Below are 27,147 nucleotides of genomic sequence, written 5' to 3'. Positions count from 1 at the left end.
ACAATTACGTAACCACCTCGAGGAACCATCGCGTGTGAACCAGGGCATGTGCACAAAGTAAACATTGTCGTCCTAAATATAACACAGAATGTTATGTTTTTGATCATATTGGATTTTTCGAATAATTTAGTCTTTCCGGGGATGTATATACTTGTTTATACATCCCTGGTCTTACGTTTGATTTGTTTTAAATTCAAACCTCTAGAGCATTGAGTCAGGCATCAAGTTTAAAATCTGCAATTTAATATACGGTTTGTTTCTCAATCATGTCTAATTGAATGTGTGTTTAATATCGGAGATTCATCGCTGGTGGACTAGCGATCTGTGATTTCACACTACTTTAACTGAACACACAAGCTTCGTTGTGAAAAAGAAAATGGATACATTTTACAAACATAACGAATTATTTCTGAACATGTTTTGAAATCAATAGTTTATAATCATGATTAAACCAAATCCAAACATGCGTATAGAATATTCAAAAACCCATGGCCGATCAGTCTCATTTCAAATGATTTGTTGTTTTATTGTTTTAAAAACAATGACTTTGATTATACATTGATTCAGAACTCCTGGTCCAAATTATGTAACTTCGACACGTGCCCCTGGCGTGAAATTCATACGCGACTTCTGTGCGCACTGTGTACATAATATACCAACATGTATTTACGCAGATAGATATTAAAGTTAAATAAAATATTCAAGATTTGAGAGCAATTTATTTAATTTGTATGTATAAATAGTTCAAACTCGATTAATTATTCTCTTCAGTCTGAATATTATGCTATCATAATTTTGTTGTATGATAAAATATTTGTAACAGCTATAAACCTTTATTGTATGTCCTGAGCCATAAATTTCATAAATTTAAATAGTAGTTTTTTCTTCATTATTGGGACTGAAAAGTTAAATGCTGAAAGATTTTAATCCCACATACACGCCCGCCTCAAAAGACTGATTCGTGGAATGAGATCATACATGCATGTACTTAACTAGTATAACTTTATTAAACATCTAACGATAAAATTTATAGTACACCTTTATAGCTTCATTTCAATGATATCAAATTATCAAACTATTTCATCATTACATACGAGAAGTCAGAATCGCCAACGTAGCCAGACTACTTATATCATTACAGTACTTATCTTCCTGTCACAGTTGATTATTTTCTTTCTAAACACTTAACTTGTATTCGTCTTTTGTAAAATCACTGGATAAGTATTTCAAATAATTTTTCCCGGTGTATCAAGAGGAAAGAATGCGAAAGTTAGATCCCACACACATACTCATGTACGGTTCCTGTATCAAATGTCATTTAATTTTCTACGTTTTATTTACAATATCAATCACAATTTCTCTTGTCTTAATTATCACAAACTGTGAAACACGAAAGCCATGCATGCACGGTGGTACATGCATATGAGCACCTGTCAATCAACACCACTCGATTTTGTGAAGTCTGGTATCGCGGAATCATTTCCCACGTTATAGAAAAAAAGTATATTTAAACACTATTGGGAGACTGGAGCTGCTGTGAATTTACCGCACCGATGTATCTGCAGACTATTCAGGACCTGTTCGTATATTAAATAATGATATATCAGGTAGCAGAGTATGTCTGAAAATTCTGTATTTGAAATTACCATCCATTACAGAGAATGTAAAGAGTTTTGGTTATTGATCTTGACAAATGACATATCATACCTTCCTAGTCACAGCATGGGTGGAAGGTGGAAGGACAGGAAGTTCCGGTTCCTACCATCCAGTATTTTTGCCAACATATGCTTGACAGTATACTATACAGATCGTTAATTTACGGTCATGCCCTTTCAATCTACCTTATGTCTACCTCTATTGTTCTTACCTATTGAGGATTTTCTGTTTGGTTTCCTGCCTCCAAATATGTTGCTTTCTACGGACTTGAGTCGTGACTTTTATAATGATAGTACGCTGATAAAAATGTCTTTGCGCGTTCATTTTGGTGTTGAAAATGAATGCACTTGCCGGTCAATGGAATGTTTGGATTTAGATTGTTTTCAAATAAGAATTGAGATATGACTTTAAATTGATACATCATTTTATACATGAAAAAAAAACCCATTAAGATTTACTTATCAAAGAATTGATTAATCATATTTTCCTGTTGAAACATGAAACTTTGAATAACTATTAATTTATCAGGGTGCAGAGTTTGTGAGACAAGTTCTGATTAAGGTTCTATCTTTTCTTTAGGACAAAATGATATATAATATGAATTATGTATCTTATAAATACAACGTCAACACCACATATAAATGTATATGATTTGTAACAGAATTCTGTAATAGAAATAAACACCAATAAATAAAACAAGAGTTTAGAAAATAGATCTTGACAAATGTCAGTTCACGACTTTGTAGTCACAGGCATAGGTGAAAGGTGGGTGCACAGCAAGTCCAAGTCCCCACTACCCATTAACTTTGCCAATATGCTCTTTACAGAAGAATACAAAAGCCTCAATTTACGACCGTGCCCTCTCAATATGTATTATGCACAGTCTCCTATCTTTCTGCCTAACGAGAAATTCCGTTTGGGTGTGACCCCCCCCCCCTTCCTACCCACCCAATCTGAATTGCTTACAGCGACTACAGTCAGGATAAGATTTTTATAATGATAGTACCCTGGTAAAAATGTTTCTGTCCATACATTTCTATATTAGAAATGTAACTTACCCTTTAAATACGTTTGCTGGAAAATAGCATGTTTGAATTAAGATAGTACCATAAATTGATATTAACATTTTATTCATTGAACAGTTAATTGAAAAATCAAATTAATCTAGTATATTTTGTTATGAATTCAACACTATAAGTTAAATACAGATGCTGAATTACATATATCTTTATGGAATTAAAAACAAACTGCTCCGCGGGCTTCGAGATTTAAGCCCCTTACCCCAGCGTAGAAACCCAAAGATGTCGACATTTTCAAGGACCAATATAGACATAAAAAATCTACAAGAAATCATAAAATCACGAAGATGAACTAACCCCCCCCCCCAATCCCCCCCCCCCCAAAAAAAAAACCCAGGAGGATAACTTTGACTCAAAGCATCGAAGAATGGTCTGAAATAAACTAATATTAGTCCTCTCTCTGACCCCTCTTCCCTGCTCTGTATCTGTGGATGCTATGGGAAAGCATGCTAGCCATTTTTGTTGTGGGGAGGGGGATGATGTTACATATTTCCACACAAGGATGAAAAACATCATCAGTTACAATTTTCAGCATTTTATCGGTCCAAAAACAGGCATTGCAATTCAATGGAAAATCGTCACCGTTATTGCCCATTGCCTCTTACGGAAAAGCAATGTTTTTATGACATCTACAATATAAAACACTACTTTTTATAAAACCTTCCCATTAATATATGACAATCTAACAAAAGCGACTGCCTCTTCGAGCTGGAAGAACAGACAACAATATTACCGAACACTAATTATAGTCCCAGCAAATAAAGTTTGAGATATCGCCAAGTCCGTCTATCCGTGCAAATGAGCCCAGACCACAACTTTTAAAAATACACCGTAAGCTCATTCTTCACATAAAGATTATTAATGACCATAACATGAGTATTCTTGATGTAAGGTCATTTACACCTTTTCTAAAGGTCTAAAAAAAAAAAAAATTGATTAGAGTCTTAATATATCTTACTAATGGCATTTTTTTTTTTAAAAATTAATACTGATAAAAAGTTTCCATATGATCAAACAATATGTCCTGGCCTTGACCCAATGTCACATTGTCAAGTTCACTTTTTAGAAAATCCAAACCCTATCCTGGTCATATTAATTAATAACGAAACATTTAGATTTCAAACTTACAACAGATTTTCACGTTAACTGAGGCTGCATTAGGACCTGACCCAAGGACATATGGTCAAGTTCAAGGTTTTTATGTCACACAGCTCCGACGGAAGACCTCTCGTTGCTTTGCAACGAACTTTGCTTTAGTTTTATATTTCTTTTTATAACTGATATAAAACTGTAAAAGCTTTAAAGGCAGTATTTGCGAGCAGAGTTCGATAGACGGATTGTAAACATTTTCTTTTATTCAATGAATAAGAATTCAAGTTGCATATTGTAAACCTTTACTAATTTCTATCGCTGTGTCATATTTTTCATTTTATGTCCGTTAGTTTTGTCATGGAAAATATAATTTATTTATTTATCAATCTGTAGTAAAGTTGACGGCATTTCCTTGGTGTACTGTATTGCATGTAAATTCTCTATGAATGTCACCAACATAGAATGTGCCTTTCAGGGAACAATGGAGATCACAAATGAATACCTGTATCATTCATTCATCATTGTATAATGGTAACTTAATTTCAGCGGGAGGTCCTGGGTGCAAGTTACACGCACATCTGTTAAATTTCTAACTAAAACGATTTGAAAATTTCACTTTCCTTTCCCTGAATAATTCAATTTCGAGTAGCTGAACGTAATCGTTATCAATATGTAGATGCTATGCGATATAATGTCCGATTCAGTTGTTACTGGATCCAATGGAAGCTTAATTGCTTTTCAACCCGCCGAAGCAAGTGCCCTGGATAAGAATTATATTGACCACTAAGCAGTGTGTTCTGGTTTGAGGAGGGCGGAGAATTTCACCATTCTTGCAAAGTTGAGGACGTACCACTATGTATTTATACCATTACCTTCACTTTCGTCTTTATCAAATGACATAGTCCATTTAAAACACCTATGAGGCAACCTGTATACAATAGACGAGAAGTGAAGACTATATATCGGAATATCGTATATGGTTTAGAGATTTCCAGGAAAAATGACCAATGTCAAAAATGATTATGAGCATTTATCTTTTAGAAAGAGCTCAAAAATCACCCCCGTACCCTCTATATTCAAACACTACTTCTTATCGCAAAATGCTCTTCGTCCCCATTTTCATCAGTTCTTCGATTCTGTATCACATCTTGAGGCATTTCAGGTTCAAAAGTGTTAATGTTTTCTACATGTATGATACATTGGTCTGTAGAGGTTTCAAAGTATATTTTACCGTATCCAAATCACCTGTCCGCTGTTTTCCAGACTCAGTTATTTTAATTATGTCAGATATATTATAAGTATCGAATATTCACTGCAAAGTCTTTGACACAGGGATAATTTAATTCTTGTGATGTTTAAGGCCTATTCTCGACGTTTCTGACATTTCGTCTTAGATCATTCTTTTCATATCCTCAATATTGAAGGGTGTGTACAGTATGTTTTCCGAAATAGTTAAATCTTACATTGTAGTATTGCTACCAGAATTATAATTTATATCACCATGGGTAGCACCTAATTTGTAGTGTTCAATACCCGATTGTTCCAAAGATTAACACAAAGGTAACTCATAAGGACATACCTTCAAACAATCAAATCAACATTTTACTCATAACCAAGTTATCGTGTATGCGTTACCCTAGTAATTCAATTTAATCAAAGTTCCTTTACCCTAGTCGTGAATTTGCTTTACCTTAATCATGGTCGAATTTTCTAACCTCTATATTGCTGTAATAGGCCCTGATCATAACAATTTTACGGAATATTTACCTTCCACCATTAGACTATTACAACATTAGCAACCGCTTTTGCAATACATACTTTATATATTTGAATATTAGGTGTAAAATAACAGAAGCGTGCTTGCCTGGCGCCATCATGGACTACGGCAACGCACTTTACCCATGTTCGTTCCACACTGTGTCTCATATTGAGACGTCGCCAATTTTAGGTGAAGCGCCACAAATTAAGACCTACGCTTAACTCTTATGGTCGTAGCACTGACAGTGCTTTAACTTACAAACGCCTGCCGCCCTGTGTTTCAATGTCAAATCCGAAAGACCTGAGATTGTCTCAGTGCTTGGCGAAGGAGCAATCAGAAACTATGTTTGCGTCTTAGAATTGACGCAGCTATGACACTAACTAGGCTGAAACAGAGGACCTCCCTGTTTCGAAGCGAACGCTCTACCAATGAAGTACCGCGACCAGTTAAGGTAGTTGTGAATTCCCCTGTCTTAATGCATTTTTTTTTTATTTCCCTTTCCCCATTCCTATGCGGTCATCATACAACCTTTAGTGAAATAAAACAAAACCCGGAAAACAAAATTAAGAATACCCGTTATCTTTTCATTATAAAGTTGATTTATACATACCAGTAACGTGGACAAAACGCCAATACATATTGTTTAACTTTTTTAGTTCAAAGACGAGCTTCTATTAAAAATCAATGCAATCAAACCAGCTGGTGGAATCAATTACTTCAATATTTTACTCCTTGGACAAGCTGCTGCTGGGAAATCATCATTCGTCAATACATGCCTTACTGCTGTAATGGATGGTAACAGAATAATACCAAAAAATCAGGTCTACCAGAGCTCATCCACAAGTGTGTCAAGATGTGTAAGTTTTATTTATCTCATTACACCTCTTCAAACGAAGTTTGAGTGATACATGGAATCATCTTGTCCGTTTAGTCACCAAACTGTCTGGTTACGTAAGTTTTAGAAATTAATATTCGATTAAATACAGAAGTTGAATTGATTTAATTCAATGCTGAATAAATTGGACAATAATCATCAATTGTTCGATCAACAGAACATAAATAAAAGAAAAAGTTTTGAGACCTAAAATTAAATTTTGGATGAAATCAAATTGATTTTGGGGTCGAATGGTTAAAAGTGAAATGAAATGGGTATGTATAGATAAGAAAATCTTTGTTATATCTACTCCTTCATTTCGATTATGAATTACTCCGTTTTCCTGATCTATATATAGAGAGCTTACGGCGGGTGTGACCGGTCGACAGGGTATACTTACTCCTCCTAGGCACCTGATCCCACCTCTGGTGTGTCCAGGGATCCGCGTTTGCCCAGTTCTCTATATTGTATTGCTTATAGGAGTTATGAGATTGATTATTGTTAATAGTGAACTTTTGTTCATTTTGTTAATTAGTGAACAATTGTTAATTGTTAACTTATTTCAATAGTGATCACATGGGACAATGATGATCTCAAATGGCTTTGGATTAAAAAATGAAATTCATGGGTTTCCCGGTGAAGAAATTTTGGAAGCCATCACTTAAATATTTTCTGAAGTTGAACTTTAAATCTCGAGGGAACTAGACACTGACGTAAGGGAAACGGTTTTTGCGCATTAAGGTATTGCCCGTCATAGCTGAATTCACCGTACTTACAATTCCTAACACTTTCCATTTCCCTACTTGAACGGTGAATCTACGGTAAGCGAACGGTGTTTATACACTGAACGCAACTTGATAAACGGCTAAGGACAATGAACGTACGCAGAACGCGAGAGGGGCGCAAACGAGAGCAATGAATAAACGGTGAGGGAACGGTTAACACAAGATGAACGATTCATTCGGAATATCTCAGGTTTTGTCCTCACATCTTACTTTTATTTCATTTATTCATTTCATGTTTTCAAAAAAGATACATTTGTACATGTATTTAAGCAATTATTAAATTTTGTAGTTTCGATATCAACAGACTACATTGAAAGATATGTTTTTGTTTTGTGAAAATTTCCCCGAAGTAGTAAATGAATGAAGACGCATGCAATGTTGCGAAATATATGATAATTTCATGTTTGTAGCTGGACGTGTGTACCTGTACATGCACATTGCGTAATTGTGTATTTATGTTTCTTACAAGATGTGTATTTAAATGCTATTTGATATTTTTGCTTAGAGAAAAAACAATTATTAAAAATACTACGGAAGCATAGTAGGGCTGCAGCAGTATCTTTTTCTTAGTTTGTTATAAGAAATCAATGATTTGTTATAACAGATTATCAATTTGTTAAAATAAATTACTAATTTGTTATGAGAAATTTCTAATTTGTTTAAACACATTACTAATCTCTTATAACAAATTATCAATCTGTTATAACAAATTTTCAATCTGTCATAACTAATCATTAATTTGTTATAACTAATTATTAATGTGTTATTTCAAATTACTATTTTGTTATAACAAATTACTATTTTGTAATAACAGATGATTATTTTGTTATAACAAATTTAACAGATTATCAATTCCAATGACAAGAGATCATAATAGACAATCATGAATTTTCTCTCCATAGTCTCCGCATATCAAAAGGTCTATGTCAAAAGACATAAAAGCTATGGCCGGACAAGCTTAAAAAAAAGAAAAATCCACACTAAAACAATATTTCCCTTTTCTGGGAAGGGAAGGTATAATTACTCATAAATATTTTTAAAGACAAAATATAACCGGTACAAAAACTCCTTCAATCAAAAACATGCATACATTTTCAAACTGGGTTTCTTTGCAAACTGAAAGTTGTGTGTTCAATGTCAGATCTAGCAGCATGTACTAGAAGGCTTTATAAGTTACAATAATTCACATTAGTAACTAAAGTGGCAATAAAGCAAAAAAAAAAAAAAAAAAAAAAAAAGGTCCATGGACCTTACAGATCCCCTGAGTGTGAGCAAATCTGCAAAATCTAAATATAATATGGATGGAATTTACATTATATGTAGCTTAGGTTTGGACCCAGGGAAATTAGTATAATTTATTTGATAGCCTTTTGCAATAGTGATACTTTTAACTAATGCTCAGGTTACCAATAAAGTATGTTGGCCTCTTGTTAAATCAATGATTTTAAATAGCAATTTAGTAATTTGAAATAACAAATTGATAATCTGTTATTATAAATTAGCAATTTCAAATAACAAATTCATAACTTGTTATAACAGATTGATAATTTGTTAAAACAAGTTAACAATTTGTTAAAACAGATTAGTAATTTGCTAGAACGGATTAGCAATTTGTAATAACAAATTAGTAATATGTTATAACAGATTAGTAATTTGTTATAACAAATTAGTAATTAGTAATTATAAACCATATATATGTATTATTATATGGTTTATGCAAACTTAATATTTCATGATACGGTATGATGAATACACTGGATGACTTGTAAATTATGAAACAATTGTTATTGAAAGCCAACCTACTTTTACTGTTCTCTGCACATCTTTCCTTTGACAGAAGTGTGGCACTTCAGTTGAACAAATTATATTCCACTCAATCTACACGTATGAATGTTTTGTACCAGCTTTGGTTGAAAATGGGCCCTTTGGTTCTAAATAAGTTTAAAATTATAAAGTTTACAGATGGACAGATAAACATAAATAAAATAAATGGACACCAGACAACAGGTGACCCAAAAAGTTTTAGCTTCAAATGAGCTAAAAACTAATGAAAACCTTGTTCCTGTTAAGCTAGAAGCATTGATCTAATTTTCTTTGATCAACTTCCATGAGTACAATCTGTAATTTGAATTACATGACCTTGACCTAGACACCTTGAAATTCATAATACTCTGTCAGAACATAAACGTTCTTTGTGTCAAGGATATTATCACAGTTTCAGGAATATCCCTTCAGAAATGTTTATAATCTTGATAAAGACCCAGGTGCAAGATCATAAGCAAACCAAGTATAAGCTTGATGTTTTCTGTCATTGTAAAGGTTTTCAATCTAAAATATGACTGTAATCAAATTCTAGGACCTTGGCCTTGGTAAAAAATAGAATTGGTAAAAAGTTCATAGTAAATCATTAAGTATCATACAAGCTTTTGTGAAAAGCAAGAGTTACTACTGCCTCTTGGTTATATGTCTATGCACGGTATAAAAAATCCAATGAACATGCTCTATATCAAAGTTTGGAGAAATTATAAAAGCTTTAAATTATAGTCTCAAAAGTATTCAGTTTTCCTTTGGAGACATAGGGAATGAAGGTCAGGAGAATGCTAATTCTTGCTCTGTACCGGGATAGTAAAAAAACCCTACTCTTTGAATCTGTAGTTTGTACTAAATGTAAAAAGACTAAAGTGTTCATGAGTGTATTTTTATGCTTATTACCTCGTTAAAACCACTTTTAAAATTCTCGTACGTACGACTTAGTGTATGTCGTTTGTACCACTTATTATCTCGTTATAACGACTTAGTATCTCGTTTTTATGACTTATTATCTCGTTATTACGATTTAGTATCTCGTTTGTACGACTTATCTCGTTATTACGGCTTATTATCTCGTTATTACGACTTATTATGTCGTACGTACAACTTAGTATTTCGTTATTACGACTTAATTATGTCGTTCGTACGACTTAGTATCTCGTTATTACAACATATCATCTCGTTATTACGACTTAGTATCTCGTTATTACGACATATCATCTCGTTATTACGACTTAGTATCCCGTAATAACGACTTATTATATCGTTCGTACAACTTAGTGTTTCTCGTACGTACAAGTTATTATCTCGTTCGTACGAGTTAGTATCTCGTTCGTACGAGTTATTATCTCGTCATTACAACTTAGTATATCGTTATTATGACTTATTATGTCGTTCGTACGACTTATTATCCCGTAAATACAACTTATTATCTCGTTATGACGACTTACTATGTCGTACGTACGACTTAGTATATGTCGTTTATACGACTTATTATCACGTAATTACGACTTATTATGTCGTTTGTATGACTTAGTATCTCGTACGTACGACATATTATTACGATTTATTATCTCGTACGTACGACTTGGTATCTCGTTCGTACAACTTAGTATCTCGTACGTACGACATCGCAAAAAATTATATCAATTGGTAGCAATACGCTCCCGTATCTGATCGTACCTCTGGAATATCCAGGGGTGTCCGTATTTGCCCAGTAATCATTATTGGAGTTATGAGAAACTTCAATCTTACTGTGCGACTATCTATGCCAGAAGCGGTGTTAATCAAATGTGGAATCTAAAAAATTGTAAAGAACTTTAGGTAAACTTGAAATCGCAGAATTATTTCCAAATCAATAACATTAAGACTTATGACATTTCAACACTATACACAGCCATTCCTCACGATAAATTAAAGACTTTTGACATCATAGACAGTTGGTTTTTCAACAAAAATGGAAAACGGAAATATACATATCTAGTAATCGGTCATTAAAAATCTTACCTTGTTAAACACCACTCTTATTCCACGCACACGTACTCTGAAGTTCAAATAAAAATTATGCTAGAGTTCTTCATTGACAATATCTTCGTGGTCTTTGATGATCAGTTCTTCCAACAGTCTGTTGGAATTCCCATGGGCACGAATTGTGTTCCTTTGTTAACTGACCCGTTTCTATATTCATATGAAGCATAATTATTCAAAACCTTCTACGTTAGAAGAACAAATAGCTTGTTGTGGCCTTCAATTCGACATTTCGATATACATGTATCGATGACGTTTTGTCTATTCAGAATAATAATTTTCAATCATATGTCGATTTGATATATCGCTGTGAGCTCGAAATAAACGACACCACAGATTCGTCCACTTCTGCTTCATACTTAGATATTTTATTTAAAGTAGACATTAACCGCAAACTGACAACGCAACTGTATGACAAACGGGATGATTTCTGCTTCTCCGTCGTCAACTTCCCATATTTATGTAGCAATATTCCATTATCACCTGTATATCGTGTTTATATATCTCAACTAATTCGATATGCAAGAGCTTGTTCTGCGTATAGTCAGTTCTAAATCGATGTAAGCTACTGACAAACAAGTTGATGGTACAGGGGTTTCTACACTGTCGATTGAAGTCAGTATTTTGCAAATACTGTGGTCGTAATAAGGATCTAGTTCGTCAATTCGTCAATACAACATATCATTGGGTCAAATGCTGGCACACTGATTTTGACTGCGGATAACTCCGTTTACCTGATGAGGATATAGGTCTCACGGCGGGTGTGATCGGTCGACAGGGGATGCTTACTTCTCCTAGGCACCTGATTCCACCTCTGGTGAGTGCAGGGGTCCGTGTTTTCCCAACTATCTATTTTGTATTGCTTGTAGGATTTATGAGATTGATTATTGTTCGTCATCTTCACCTTTCATTGATCAATGTTCGTTATATTCCCTTTCGCGAAAGATGTTACACCTGAGACACTATTTCAAAAACATTGTTCTGTTTTGTTTGTTTGTTTGTTTTTTTTTTTTTTTACATGATACATATACATGTACTTACATTATTGAAGGAATGAAGTTTATTTTGACCTATGTTATACGATATAATGTAACGTGGTGCAGCTTATGCTTCTTAATTAATAAGTTACATTATATCGTACAACATAGGTCAAAATTAGCTTCATTCCTTATAATTTAATGTAAAACAACAAAACTACACTGTACAAGTCTTCATTTATACCATAAAAGTAAACAATCGCTTAGAAATCACATGAACCACGCAAGGATTCACTTAGCAGCAGACTGGGGAAACTTCGAACGAGAAAACCGCCATCTTGGTTTCATGCATAACCGGAGCATGTACACTATTAATCAAATTTGAAAACGCAAGGTGGCGTGTTTAATGAATCCTGATATAGAAGATATGTGTAGGCTATATATGTAGGCCTAATATTTATTTTGCAGTGCAACATCAACTTTTGAGACGCCCTAGCAGAAAGTACGGGAGCTGAGAGTTGTTTATTATTTTTCTATAAATCTAAACCCGATATGACACAAAATACGTCATGCACCAGAAAATGTTACATGAACTGCGGTTTCTTGACTTTATAAAATTTTAAACTAAATTAGAATAACTTACTATTACATATACAGCATTGTCGCCTATTAAATCCGACAGGGTAAAATATAAACAATTCACAGAATGTGATCCAGATGCCATCGATTTGGCGTGACGGCATCTAGTTTATGTACATCTTGTAATATATGACGCATAGATGCTTTTATAGGCGGATCAAACAATCCTACAAGTGAAAATATATGAATTCATAATAAAACAGCATTGCAAGAACTTATTAGGCTTATACCATTATTTTGCAAATGATATCGCTTTGTCAGAATTAATATCCGACGAGGTTTTACCGTTAATGTGGAATTATAAGTAAAATAAAGATATGTACGCCTTGATTAACATCGAGAGAATTTTAAGTCAAACAGGTATTTTAAGTAGTTCAAGCTGCTGGTTGTCAAGGGTGTGTGTCCCCATAGCAAGTTATATTATACAAAATAATGTATGTTCCTCCATCAGTTTCAGCCAATAATCGTGCATTTTTATATTTATAACTTCTTGATAACTGCCACTCGAGTTATTTTCAAATTTGGCGTGAAACCTCTTTGGGTCACGAATATAAATTGTTATGTACTCAAACTTCCCTGGCGCCACAGAAGAGAGACGAAGCTTCCCCAAAAGCTAACATTCCCCCCCCCCCCGAAAATCTTCTCTACAACCACACATTATTAAGGAAACTAAGTGCTTAGTCATGTAGGACAGAAATCCATCTACCATAATTTTAAATATGATCGTTCTAACACTAGGGCTGGGCCAAAGTTGGTATATAATGATTATTTGTAAAACATTCATTTAAAATCTTTAATGTCATTAATTAATACTAACTTCTAAGTAAATGGATATTCAGAATGAGCAGGCAGCCTTTTAAGATTAATTGTTTGTTTTTTACGTCACGTCAGGAATTTTTCAATCATATTGAGACGTTCCCAGCTGAAGGTGAAGTACCGTAAATTTAGACCTATGCTTAGCGCTCAGGGCCGTGGCAGTGATGATTCTTAATCGTCCCAACGCCTGCCGCGACACGGGGCCTTCGTATTTTAGTTCATATCCAAAAGACCCCTGATTCTCACCTCTAAATGCCGAGCGTTTGGCGAAGGAGCAATCACTACCTTTTTGACGTCTTAAGTTTGACGCGGGCCATGGCACTAGCGGGACACAAACTCACAACCTCCCCGTTACAAAGCAAATGCTCTTCCAATAAGCTACTGCGAATTTATAGTTCCATGCATATCCACATAGGTAGTAGTTTTGGTATGAAAGTGGAGTCAAATTGGAAATAGTGACTACATGTATATGTTAACAATTGACTATTTTTCCAACTTCTTCTCAATAATTACACAGGCAAATGTTCCTCCTGTGAATTTCATGTGAAAATTATAACATGAATTTCACGAGAAAACGGTATCTAATGGGAATTCACACGAATGAATTTCACATCAAATTTTTCGCGTGAATTCACATTTGATGCTCTTTTACCTGCAATTTCTTTTATAATGTCACATTTAAGTAAAACTGTTGACATGGATTTCTTGCAAATTTTGATACCATGGATGTCGGATAGAGATGAACATGAAAAAGGAGCAAAACTCTGTATACAATATGTTGATAATTTATCGATTAAATTTGTTTCACATGGTTGTATTCATTATCTTCTTTTTTAATGTCTGAAAAAGAAATACATACACATGTCTGCAATAGAAGGACTGTTTATTTGTCACAATTTGACTAAACTTCCCGTCAAGGCCTCATTACGTCACCTACGTATGGATCTCTCCTATGTGACGTAGCACAATATACAGATTTGTATATTGTGAGTCCGCGATTATCACACAGGCAAATAACACTATAGAAGTAGTTCGTAGTTAAAAGCTTAAAAATATTGACATTAAGAGCATTAATATAAAAGTATGGACTTTATTTTAAGCATAAAATTATCAAAAGATCATTAAAAGGTAGGAATACTCTGTTCAAATTATAGTGTATAATGTTAACGTTCTTGTTTTGAACTGTTTACGTTTGACGTTGTGTGTTTTTCGTCATTCTACAGTGACGTCACACAGTATACGCGGCTTAAGAATTCGCTCTCCCATAATGCCTAGCTGGAAGAGATTGGTTTGTGAGCAAACGAACTCTGGCGGAAGTTTGGACCTGAGGCATGTTCAAACACAGAAGCTCCTCTCCTTGAACCAATCAAGATGTCCCAACATGCCATGTTGTATATTCGAAGTGAATAATAATAAACTTTCCACCTCTTCATTACTTGAGTGGCTGGTCTACATTTCTTACAATAAACAAAATACACATCTTGGTTTGCTGGCAGTCTGTCGTAGATATTAAATTCGTCGGGATTTCTTAATCTATAAAACTTACATACATGTAAGTCAATGTTTCAACAAATACTCATTGTGAACATAATATACGAAATATGAGTATTAAATGCATTACGTTAGAATTACAAGAGCATGGTCGAAGAATACTATAAAATTGCAATTGATGCAAACTTATAAATATAAATACACGTATATATTATTGAAAATCGAGACCAATGCAAACACCACCCCTTCCCCTACGGCATGGGAGAAATAATACTTTCTCGAACCTCCGTAGCCGTTCACGAAAAAAAAAAACAACCAAACAAACAACAAAACAAAAAAACAAAACAACCCGGCAAGTCGGGGGAAAACGTGCCCTCTAGACACAAGCGACTCATTCTGCACTGGATTGCATTAGAAATCAAATTGTTAAAACCAATAAACAAATTGAAAATTTGGAGGACTTATGCAAAATATTTCATACCTGATGCTAAGCAAACTCAGATGATAAAATATACAACGCTAGAGGCTGCGCTGTGTAGTCTATAAGACATATTCCATTATCTCAAAATTCAGATACATAGATAGTCAACAGGGGATGCTTACTCCTCCTAGGCACCTGATCCCACCTCTGGTGTGTCCAGGGGTCCGTGTTTGCCCAACTATCTATTTTGTATTGCTTGTAGGAGTTATGAGATTGATCACTGTTCGTTATCTTCACTTTGCATTATGAAAATCAATCATCAAAATTATATTTAAAAAAAGAATAAATATGAAACATTCTCTTAAATGTTAAATGAAAATGTTAATGCGCAATGTTCGGGTGCTAGACTAGAGGTGACCACTCTATCAACTAGAAGCGCGAATAGCGCATGTGAAACACTGTCACTTCCTTTGACCAATCATATTGCTGTGTCATTCCGCCAAGACTACATATTTCTTCTCTACTTTGAACCGTAGACATTTTCTATTTTAATCAGTAGAACAAGTCGAAAAACGTCATTTTTCTATAAAAAATAAGACCCTGGTTCCCTGAACTTCTCTTACAATTCATGCAGTACCCAAATGGTCTTTTGGAAGGTAATTGGTGGTGTCTTATAGATGCACAATAAAGTTACGGAATATTCATTTTCACCCTAAGGCCCAAATCGGAGTCGAAAAACGATGTTTTTTTTTCTTAAAAAAAAGACAACAAAAAAACCGGCTTCCCCGAATTTCTTTTACACTTTACATAGTATCCAAATGATCTTTTAGAAAGTAATTGGTGGTTTCCTGTAGACGTGCAATGCGGTTTCATAATTTTCATTTTCACCCTGGGGCCCAAATGTGAGTCGAATTTTCCCCCCAAAACAAACCCCCTGGTTCTCAGAACTCCTTTTACAATTTATGCAGTAGCCAAACCATCTCTTGGAAAATGATTGGTGGTGTCCTGTAGATGCGCAATAAGGTTTCCCAAGTTTTGTATTGGCTGGGGGGGGGGGGGCAAATAAGGGCTGAAAAGGAGACGTTTTCTGTCATAAAGCTTGTTAATTGAACTCCAAGGAGAAGTCACATGATATTCTTCAATGACCCTGAAAAGTGTGTCAAGGTCAAAGATAAAGGTCACACTTTCTCCTCAAGGTTTGGGGGTTGACTTTGAAAGGAAGGCAAGATCAAAGGTCAAGGTCACACATCAAGGGGCGAGTCTCCACAATCGACGCAATTCACCACGTCTTCCCCAAGGGAGAGAAATCACCCACCTTTCAACAGCTGTCTAGACCAAGTACTAGAGACACAGACAGATGACTAACAATTTATGCATTCCTTGGAGAAACAGTCTCCACAGAAAAGCTCGGTCAACGTCAAGGATTACTGCATGCAACCCTTTCGAGAGAAACCTGACACAGTGTACACCATCACTCACATCTGTGACACATGCCCCAATGCCCACTCAAGTGCACATCGTGAAACATCACTGTTGACATAGTCTAACTGTAGGTCATTTTCATTGAAATAGCAAAACATACCTTGTACAATGAAGATCCGTGTAATTGAACCAACAGAGTGCCAATTTACATCCATGTATCTGCCCAAAAACATTAGAGCCCCAGTAGTGATTTTTGAGCAATACACAAAACTGACATTCTACACAATTCTCAACTTCTACCCAATTTTTTTTAATCTCTGGTAATGGCATGCCAATTTCCATTATCTACCTACATCATCTCAAACTGAGCCTCCTTAAATACATCAAGCCCCACCACCACCAGCAACCAACCAGCCAATTAAAACATGCATTCACATATACACATTGTACTAATTCACTCATATATGTGACATGCCCAGATGCCCACTCAAGTGTACATCATGGAACATCACTGTTGACATAGTGTAACTGCACGTCATTATATCCACACTTTCTAAAGAAAGTTCGGGTATATTGTTGTTACCCTGCTCCGTCCATCCGTGTGTCACACTTCATCCTCAAACTCCTCCTTCAAATCACGTAGTAACCAATTGACCTTTTGGAAGATGATTGGTGTTGTCCTGTAGATGTGCAATAAGGTTTCGGAATTTTTATGTAGACCCTGGGGCCCGCATGGGAGTCGAAAAACGACATTTTTCCCTAAAAAAGACCCTGGTTCCCTGAACTTCTCTTACATTTTATGCAGTATCCAAATGATCTTTTGGAAGGTAATTGGTGATGTCCTATAAATGTGCAATAAAGTTTCGGAATTTTCATTTTCACCCTGGGACCCAAATGGGAGTCGAAAACGACGGGTTTTATTCTAAAAGAAAAAAAAAACAACAACAAACATTAGGGCCCCAATAGTGATTTTTGAGCAATAGACAAAACTGATATTCTACACAATTCTCCATTTCTACCCATTTTTTTTAAAAATTCTCTTGTAATGACATCCCAATTTCCATTTTCTGCCGACATCAACTCAAACTGAGCCTCCTCAAATATATCAACCCCCACCAATACCACCAACAACCAGTCAACCAACTAATTAAAACATGCATTCACACATACTCATACAAATACATAGAGAGTTCCGTATCCAATTGAACTCATTTTCATTTGACATTTTACCTTCTGTAATTGTAAACTAAAATGATAATGATACTTAATAACATAAAGACTTCTGACTTTCCTGATCATTCCATGTAAAAATTCTATACTCTCTGTGCCTTTGTTCAGCCTCTTAAATTTAAATGAAATCTCTGAAATGATATCAACACATGTGCACAAACACACACACACACACATCATCATCATCTAACAAGCACAATGTGCAGAACCCGTCCTGTTGTCTGCTAACTGTGTTCGTAAAAGTTAAAGTAGAAATCCCCGCCAACCAGCTTTCCCCATGTCGAGGGCACATGCCCCTGTTTCGGATCTTTGAATAAAAAGCCTCACTTTACCAATGCACAATGACTACCATTATACAATGAACAATGTACACGTAAGCAAATAAACAACATAGAAACCATTCAATTTCCTGGTCACTTTGCCTTCCTATATTGTTGGCACAGGTCATGCTGGGTCAAAAGGTCATAGAGAAAAATATTCTTGATTCATGTTATTTAAGCATATACGTTGATAAAATTATACTAGTCGTAAGAATTACACATTGAAGTTCATTATCAGTGCTGCAGATGTTTCATCTATAGCTTGTGAAGAAGGTTTTGAAAGATATCTGACATGATAGTTACTGTCATGAATGTCTTAACCGATTACAGTCACTCGTCCTATTCTAAAATTATCTCAATCTTCAGCCTGAATTAATTTATTAGATATATTGGCCTACCTCTACGTCTGATAAAAGTCCTACCTCTGTTACGTTTCCTGTTATATTCAACAATATTCGGACTTTCATGGCGATATGTTGTTTACAATAAAGATCCAGACATGACGCAAAATTGTGTACATGATATAATGACGTAGGGTTTGTATAACAAGACAAGATTGTGGTCAAACTCCCCGTTGAGGCCTCATCTACGTATTTAAGTGAGAAAACGTTTGAGATCGGGGTTTGATTCACTCGATATAATCATTGGTTTTACAATGTTATTTGTAATCAATTTGTCAGCGGTCATTAATAATAATGACTGGTCAATGTCATGCACGTGCAATGGTAGCTAACATTGTATTTTGCAGCCAACTTATTCACCGCCTCCCTGTTTTTAAACTGAAGATGCAACGACATGCATGGATAATTAGCCATCGTTTGCACATTGAATGCAATTTTAATTTATTGTAAGTTATTCTCTCTGAGAAAAAGTCTTAATGAATACCCCCCCCCCCTTCAAAATACCACAATGATTTTAATGGCCATATGAATCCAGTAGCCGGTCTAGAGGGATATTAATTCACCAACATTTGATATGTTTGAACGATAACTACGATTTAAGATTTTCAATTTGACTGTAAATTGGTGTTTTTCAAATGGGATATCCATAGCATGGATATTAAAGCTACTAAATAAAGTTCAGATATAGGCCCTATATGTATTAATTGTTGTTAGCCCGTCCATTCCGTGATGGTCGTTAAAACTGTTAACATTTGTTAACATCCACTCAACAGGGGATGCTTACTCCTCCTAGGCACATTTATAATTCTACCATTAATGAAAGCACATTTTACAAATACTTGAAGAATTACTATATTGATAATGTTAACATGGAACCTTAAAAAAACCCACTGAATTCTCTAATCGTGGAAAATTACTATTTTACAGTAAAATTAGAAAGAACACTGACTTACAAGACTATTTGAAATTACCAACAACAAACAATTGTGAAAGTAGTACGCTCAAGATTAACTAAGATACGAATATCTGTCCACTCTCTAGAAATTGAAACTGGTAGATATTCAAAACTTTATATTCCAAAAGAATGGGGTTTCTGTCACGTTTGTAAATCTTCTATTCAAGATGAATGACATTTACATACGACTGCTTCATGTATTCATGTATAAAGATATAAGAAAGATATATTACCCTTTGAACATTTACAATTCAATTCAAAAGATAATATATCAAAGGAAAACTATTGTAAAGCGACTTTTAGATATATCGATGACGTTTTGTCTATTAACAATGATAGCTTTCATTCATATGTCGATTTGATATATCCCTGTGAGCTCGAAATAAAGGACACCACAGAGTCGTCCACTTCTGCTTCATACTTAGATATTTTATTTAAAGTAGACATTAACGGCACACTAACAACTCAACTGTATGACAAACGGGATGATTTCAGCTTCTCCATCGTCAACTTCCCACATTTATGTAGCAATATTCCATTATCACCTGCATATCGTGTTTATATATCTCAACTGATTCGATATGCAAGAGCTTGTTCTGGGTATAGTCAGTTTTTAAATCGAGGTAAGCTACTGACAAACAAGTTGATGGTACAGGGATTTCAACAGTCTCGATTGAAGTCAGCATTTCGCAAATTCTATGGTCGTTATGACGATCTAGTTCGTCAATACAACCTCGCATTGGGTCAAATGCTGTCTGACGTGTTTCATACCGATTGTTAAGCCGTTCTTGATACACTGATTTTGACTGCGGATAACTCCGTTTACCTGGTCAGGATATGGGGCTCACGGCGGGTGTGACCGGTCGGCAGGGGATGCTTACTCCTCCTAGGCACCTGGTCCCACCTCTGGTGTGTCCAGGGGTCCATGTTTGCTCAACTATCTATTTTGTATTGCTTGTAGGAGTTATGCGATTGATCACTGTTCGTTATCTTCACCTTGCACTATGCAACCCTGTCAATGTAGTTCATGCTAGAAAGTTATGTGAATTTTTACATGATTGTTTTGAATTGCGCTACAAAGTAAAGTGCTATGATTATACTGATTATATACAATATCAAATTGTATATGTACTGGTATACAGTTTGACGTTACATGTACATATCAAATATATACACACGTACATATATTTGCATATATGTATATGAACTGTTGGTATATTTAGGTTATTACCATTATATATCTCATATTGTGTATAACATGATTGTATGCCACCATGTTTGGTGAATCAATAAATTGAATTGAATAATACTAGGAGCTTAAAAGTAACGTCCTGTAGATGCGCAATAAGGTTTCAGAATTTTCATTTTCACATTGGGGCTAAATGGGTAACGAAACCGACGTTCTTACATTATATGCGACAGCCAAATCATATTGTAACTTTCACACACACACACACACACACACACACACACACACACACACACACACACACACACAAACCAATGGGACGGGGAGTATATTTAAAGGCAAACACTTGCGTGCGGGTATTATTGTCTTATGACAGCATCTAGTCAGTGCATGCCTTTCAAACCCTCTCTTTTGTCTGAAAATTCACGTATACAATATAGACATATATGCATACCAATGTGAATATGTTTCATCATGAATTTTTGGACTATTTGAATAACTTTAAAAAGAGAGGTGTCATAATTACCAGAAAAATAAATATGTTCAAATACTCATGAAAGGTGAAGATAACGAACAGTGATCAATCTCATGACACCTATGAGCAACGTAAAATATAATCTTGGGCAAACACGAACCCCTGGATATACCAGAGGTGGGATCAGGTACCTAGGAGGAGTAAGCATCCCCTGTCGACTGGTCACACCCGCTGTGAACCCTATATCTGATCAATAAATCAATGTTGGTGTTAACATCTAGTTGTCATTAGAATGATATTGTCACACCAAAATGCTATATCTACGAGAACAATTTTATTTTGTATTGCTTGTGGGAGTTATGAGATTGAATACTGTTTGTTATCGTCACCTTTCATCTATATAACATACAAATTAAAACTATCCAAATTAGCAAATATAAAGTTCAGCGGGAAAAGTATATACATGTATGAGCAGCTAGTAGACCTTGAATGCAAATTCACCACAATTGTCTTCGATTGACTTGTTGTTGTTTTTTGTTTTTGTTTTGTTTTTGTTTTTTGTTTTTGTTTTTGTTTTTTATAATCAAGTAAGCTTGATGTAAAAGTGCTATGCAATCTAAAATTTTACAGACAAAAACTATAGATAACGAATAAAAAAAGTGGCACAAGTATTTTGTGTTAACATTATTATCAAAATTAAATAAAAATCAGCACCAACACAAGACACAGCATATATACATCAACAACATCTAAATATATTCTCGAAAACAAGAAACTCTGCATTATTTAATATATGAAAAATAATTTTAAAAAATAGCAATGAACAAATTTTATTTTTTGTAATGCTGTTAACAAATGTATTCCTTACAACATTCCATAATCCATTAATGTTAATGTCGAATAACGTCAATTTCAGCACACTTGAAAGACACTGGTATTCGAACTTGAATTTAAAAAGTTAATAACGCGTGTGGCAACCATTTGCATTCACGCATGCTTGACAACGGCGCCTCATTGATGTCACTAAAGTGATCAGAAATACTTGAGGGATGTTGTTCCAGATGTTTATTAAAGCCTGGCCAAAATCAGCCAATATCACTGGCTGATTTGGTAAACGGTGTAGACGTCGTTCCACTTCATCCCAGACGTGCTCGATCGGTGATAAATCGGGGGAAATAGCTGGCCAAGGCAAGACATCGACATTCTGTTGAACAAAAAAGTCCCTGACTACACGTGCAACATGTGACCTTGCGTTTTCTTGCTGCAGAGTGATGTGATTTTGCTGTCTCTGAATGAAGAGTATTACCTGGCGCTGAATAATTTCGTCTCCATAGCGTACGCCGGTGAGATTCCCATTGAGAATTTGTAGAGGGGTCCTTCCACGTGCTGTTATTCCACCCAACACCATAACGCTACCTCCACCGAATTATCGACGTTGCACAACACAAACGTCATGGTACCTCTTCCCAAATACAATCTACAACGACCGTCAATGCTATCCAAATGAAATCTGGATTCATCAGTAAACAGAATATGGCCCCAGTCCTGTATTCTGAATCGCAGATGTCGTCTGCACCACGCTGGTGTAGCGATACGATGACGTTGAAGCAATATTTGGCGCACCGCTGGGCGTCTGGGTTTGATGTTGTGCTCGCGTAGACGATTACGCACGGTTCTTGGACTGATTGGTCGAAGTCCAGGAATGTTACGAGCAGTCAAACTTGCTTTTATAATGCAAAGTTTCTTTTTCCCGCTAGTTTATCATTTTTTATAACTAGGAAAGGTAACGAAAACGGCACAATATGTCAATGTTTATTAAACAATGATTTAAAGTGTTGGCAATCAAAATCATCACAATAATTGGAAAAAGAAGGATTGCAAAGATGTGTGGTTATGTGTTTATATTAAACTATCGGTATTCAATAATTCCTTTTTGAAAAACTACATAATTCATACATTGTTTCAATGTGTGTGGATGGAGATGTGTATCCATATGACAATGACACCTTACTAAAGTCTGACATTATTTTGTTAAGCTAACTTCAAAAGAGAGGGGGTGTATAAAGAAGGGGGTAAAACTGTCTAAACGTTTGTGTGGATGACCCCACCCGCTTTCCCCATGGATTTCTGGATTTGCATTTATGTATATCATCAAATAGCGAGAAAAATAAGGTTTTAGATTAAAGTATAGCTACTACACTGTACATGTAATGTTAAAATTATCATCAACAACACGAACACCATGTGAATATGCTGCAGTTACTGTACTGATTTGAGTTACTTCATAACTTTTCCCCCATCGAAATCTTCAATACAGCGTATGATGATGTTTACATTCAAATTCCTCATTAAGTTTAGGCTGAATTCTGATTTAATCATAATTCTAAAAATGGGAAAGATTTTTAAATTTGTAATAAATCATCATGAAGTTGTATTACAACGTAAGTCACCCCAGAACATTAAGGTATATCGCTAAAATATGACATAGCTTTTTCAAGTGCATTTTACACAATGAGTATCGCATGTTTGATATCAAAATTTGTACGATCTTCCTTTAATTACCACAGTAAAGAAATTGTATACATATGAATGAAAATAAAATGGCGAATGCTGATAAAACCCTGCGACAGCTTATTTTTGGAATTGAAACCATTTCTGGAGAATGATTGTTTTATCGTATCCGCTGTCATAAGCCGTCAGAAAGTAACTTAACATTATGCACTATGCACTATCCGAATGAAGTCACGTAAAGTTAGCTCTTCTATAAGTATTGCTTTTACCCAAGAAAGTCAGATTAGGTTAGCTATGGGATATACTCAGTTCATTCATTAAACAAGAACATTGTGCGAACTTAAAGTATGTTCAAATGTGCGAATTTGATATTATAAGCTGCAATGATATCATGTCTAGGCTAAGAATTTTCAAAACAAATATGGCATTTATTATCGCTTCAAAATTAAAATGCTCGAAATGTGCACGTCACAGTTGTATTAGATAAACATCGTATTCCATTACCCACTAAATAGGGGCGAAATCATTCAAGGCGAACATATAAATGGCACGAACATACTTAGAGCGAAAATGCAATGGGGCGAAAGCACTCGGATTCAGTAGCTTGCTTATATCCATACGTATACCGTAGCGTATTTGCACAATATGATTACTTGTGCCCGTGTACTATGAAATTAAAGTGCGGAATTTATTTACATTTACACTCTCAATATATTTCCAATCAATGCGTTCAATTCCATCCATATATTTGATAACATATCATCTCTATTTGTGACTATTTTGTATACCGGAAGCTTCTGCTTTGAAACTGTTCGGTGTTGTTTGCTTATTTTCTATGTTGTGTTGTGTATAGTAAAACTGGCGATTTGCTTGCCAATAGCCAGGGCTTTCCAAGCCCGGCTGGAAATGAATAAGACACCAGTTGAATTAATAACTCTTTATTAATCAGTGAATAATGTACATATTTGTTTATTCCACACCGCAGTGTTGCATTCTTGGTCTTGGCCTTTAGACAATGAGTGGAATGTGTGTAAATTAGGTGATTGTTAATTACAATAATAATTTTACAAAGGAAATGCCATTTGTGCATTGACACCAAATTAGTAAAGGTCAATAACACATAATTGCTAAAATATAAATGAATAAAATATCCATATGTGCAAATTCATTCTTTCCGGTACACGGCAAAGAGCATATTTGAAAAATTCTCAAATAGCAAATTACCCAATAACTATAGATACAAATTCAATAATTACAAGCAATATACATGCAAGAAACCAAATTGGTTAACTCGGACCACGGTGAACGGCAATCCGAGACAAAATTGTGCAACTTTAAATTGAATGTCAAATAATGTAAAATTGACAGATTTAGTATACAACACGTGCATTCTTCCACATGGCTTAAATGAACATATGTTCCACGTTGAAGCCACTACCACCGTGTGGGGGAAACGTTTATTTCCTTTAGCCTTGACCATGTCACACATCACAAAAATAACATTTTTGTGACTAATAAAGTTTAGAATGCTCATGTATCTCATTTGTCTTAAATTGTTCAATTGCTGCACAAATTACATTAAAAATAATTCATTCCCTACTTTGGACAGGTGAGAACCATCACTTTCAAAGAGTAATTCATCATTCGAATTTAGATCTTGATATTTATTGTACACTCCCCTCTTTAACAACTACAGATGCAATGGAACTGTTCAACCTTTTCAAAGATTTGCCCATGGCTTTGACATTTACTGAATATTTCAATTCCCTTCTAGGTAGTAACTGAGACCATATTGTCTTTGTATTAGGCAAACATAAATTAGTTTCGACCCAAGTAATTTTAATGCTTTCTATCTATTATTTCTTTTTAGTGGGGTGTTACCATCATCATTAGCACCACAATAAAAAACCCAGACATTGTGGTTTGTCACTAATTTTCAACAAAGTCTTCTATACATATCTGACCATATCATATCCCCTTTTACCATGCCACCAAATATTTATCCTTAACCTTTGTAGTCCTAAGCACACTCCACCTGGCCTATCCCTGGCTGCAACAAATGCTCTTTTCACTATTGAAGAATCCACAATCCAGACCTGAAATTCTGAAATAACATTTCCACAGATTGAGATTTTTTTAAAATTTATGCCAATGAAATAAAACACTAGATTCTGGTGTATGATTTGTAAGTCTGAGATTTCCACCTAGCTGCTTTACAGATTTCATCATCAGATACACCTAACTTGGCTGCATTAGTAGCTGCACCTATTCTGAATGAATGTCACTTATACCTATTACTGACTACCGCGGATGCTTTTAAAGTTTTACTTAAAACTGATGCGAACTGAATACGTGCAAGTACCTGACCCCAAAGTGACAAAATAAATTGTCCTGCTTACTGGGTCTTGCTCTCAAATAGCCAGTCATTATCTCAACAGGTCTAATACTAGTCAGTGTCTGGCTGTGTACCCTTTCTCCTTTGATCATCATTTGAATGCTGGAGATGGATTTTCATAAAACGTTGGTCAATGGATATTTCCAGGTCTTTGTATTGGACTGCATGACCTTAGCTACTGATTGTTTTTCCCTTCAATGATCTCACCTACTCTAAAAGAATTATAAAGAAATGTCACGCTGTAAGCAGCTGCAAATGATTTTGCTCCATACTTATTAATACATACAATTGGTAATACTTTCAAAATGTTTTCTGAGATGTTTGTTGTTATTGGTCGTTTAATATCCTTGGTCGTGGATTTTCTTCTATAGCATCTAATGACTTTTTGACAATGAAGTTTTGAGTTACATTTGTGTAATTGTTAGGGCCCCGCATGGAATCTGGAAGCCCTATATTAATCACATTGTCCGTCCGTTCGTCTGTCCGTCAACACTTTCTTTGTAACACGATAACTCAAACAGTTTTTATTTTACAGTTTTCAAAATAATTTACAGCAAGAGAAAGACGCCTATAGATTTTAGGACCATCTCACTTTGTCCGTCTATCTGTATATCATCATCTTTGTTATTATGAACACGTTCTTTGTGACACGATAACCCGAACAGTTTTCATTGTACAGTTTTTCAAATGTTGTACAGAAATAATTTACATTAAGTGGAATAATCCCTGTGAACTCGAAATAAAGGACACCACAGAGTCGTCCACTTCTGCTTCATACTTAGATATTTTATTGAAAGTAGACATTAACGGCAAACTTACAACT

General features: G+C 35.1%; 1 protein-coding gene across 5 annotated transcripts in view; it reads left to right on the top strand.

Moving 5' to 3' along the window:
- The window catches only part of LOC125675361 (reticulocyte-binding protein homolog 2a-like), a 150,442-nt gene that overhangs the window by 107,633 nt on the left and 15,662 nt on the right, over positions 1-27,147 (top strand). For all 5 annotated transcript variants that reach the window (XM_056160537.1, XM_056160538.1, XM_056160540.1 and 2 more), the window contains one exon: positions 6,243-6,443. In XM_056160537.1, coding sequence (XP_056016512.1) covers positions 6,243-6,443 — 201 coding nt within the window. The remainder of the gene's footprint in view (positions 1-6,242; positions 6,444-27,147) is intronic.

The sequence above is a fragment of the Ostrea edulis genome, chromosome 3 (genome assembly GCF_947568905.1).
Source record: "Ostrea edulis chromosome 3, xbOstEdul1.1, whole genome shotgun sequence".
Taxonomy (NCBI): Eukaryota; Metazoa; Mollusca; class Bivalvia; order Ostreida; family Ostreidae; genus Ostrea; species Ostrea edulis.
Note: the sequence above shows the minus strand (reverse complement) of the source record. Positions and strands in the feature narration are given on the sequence as shown.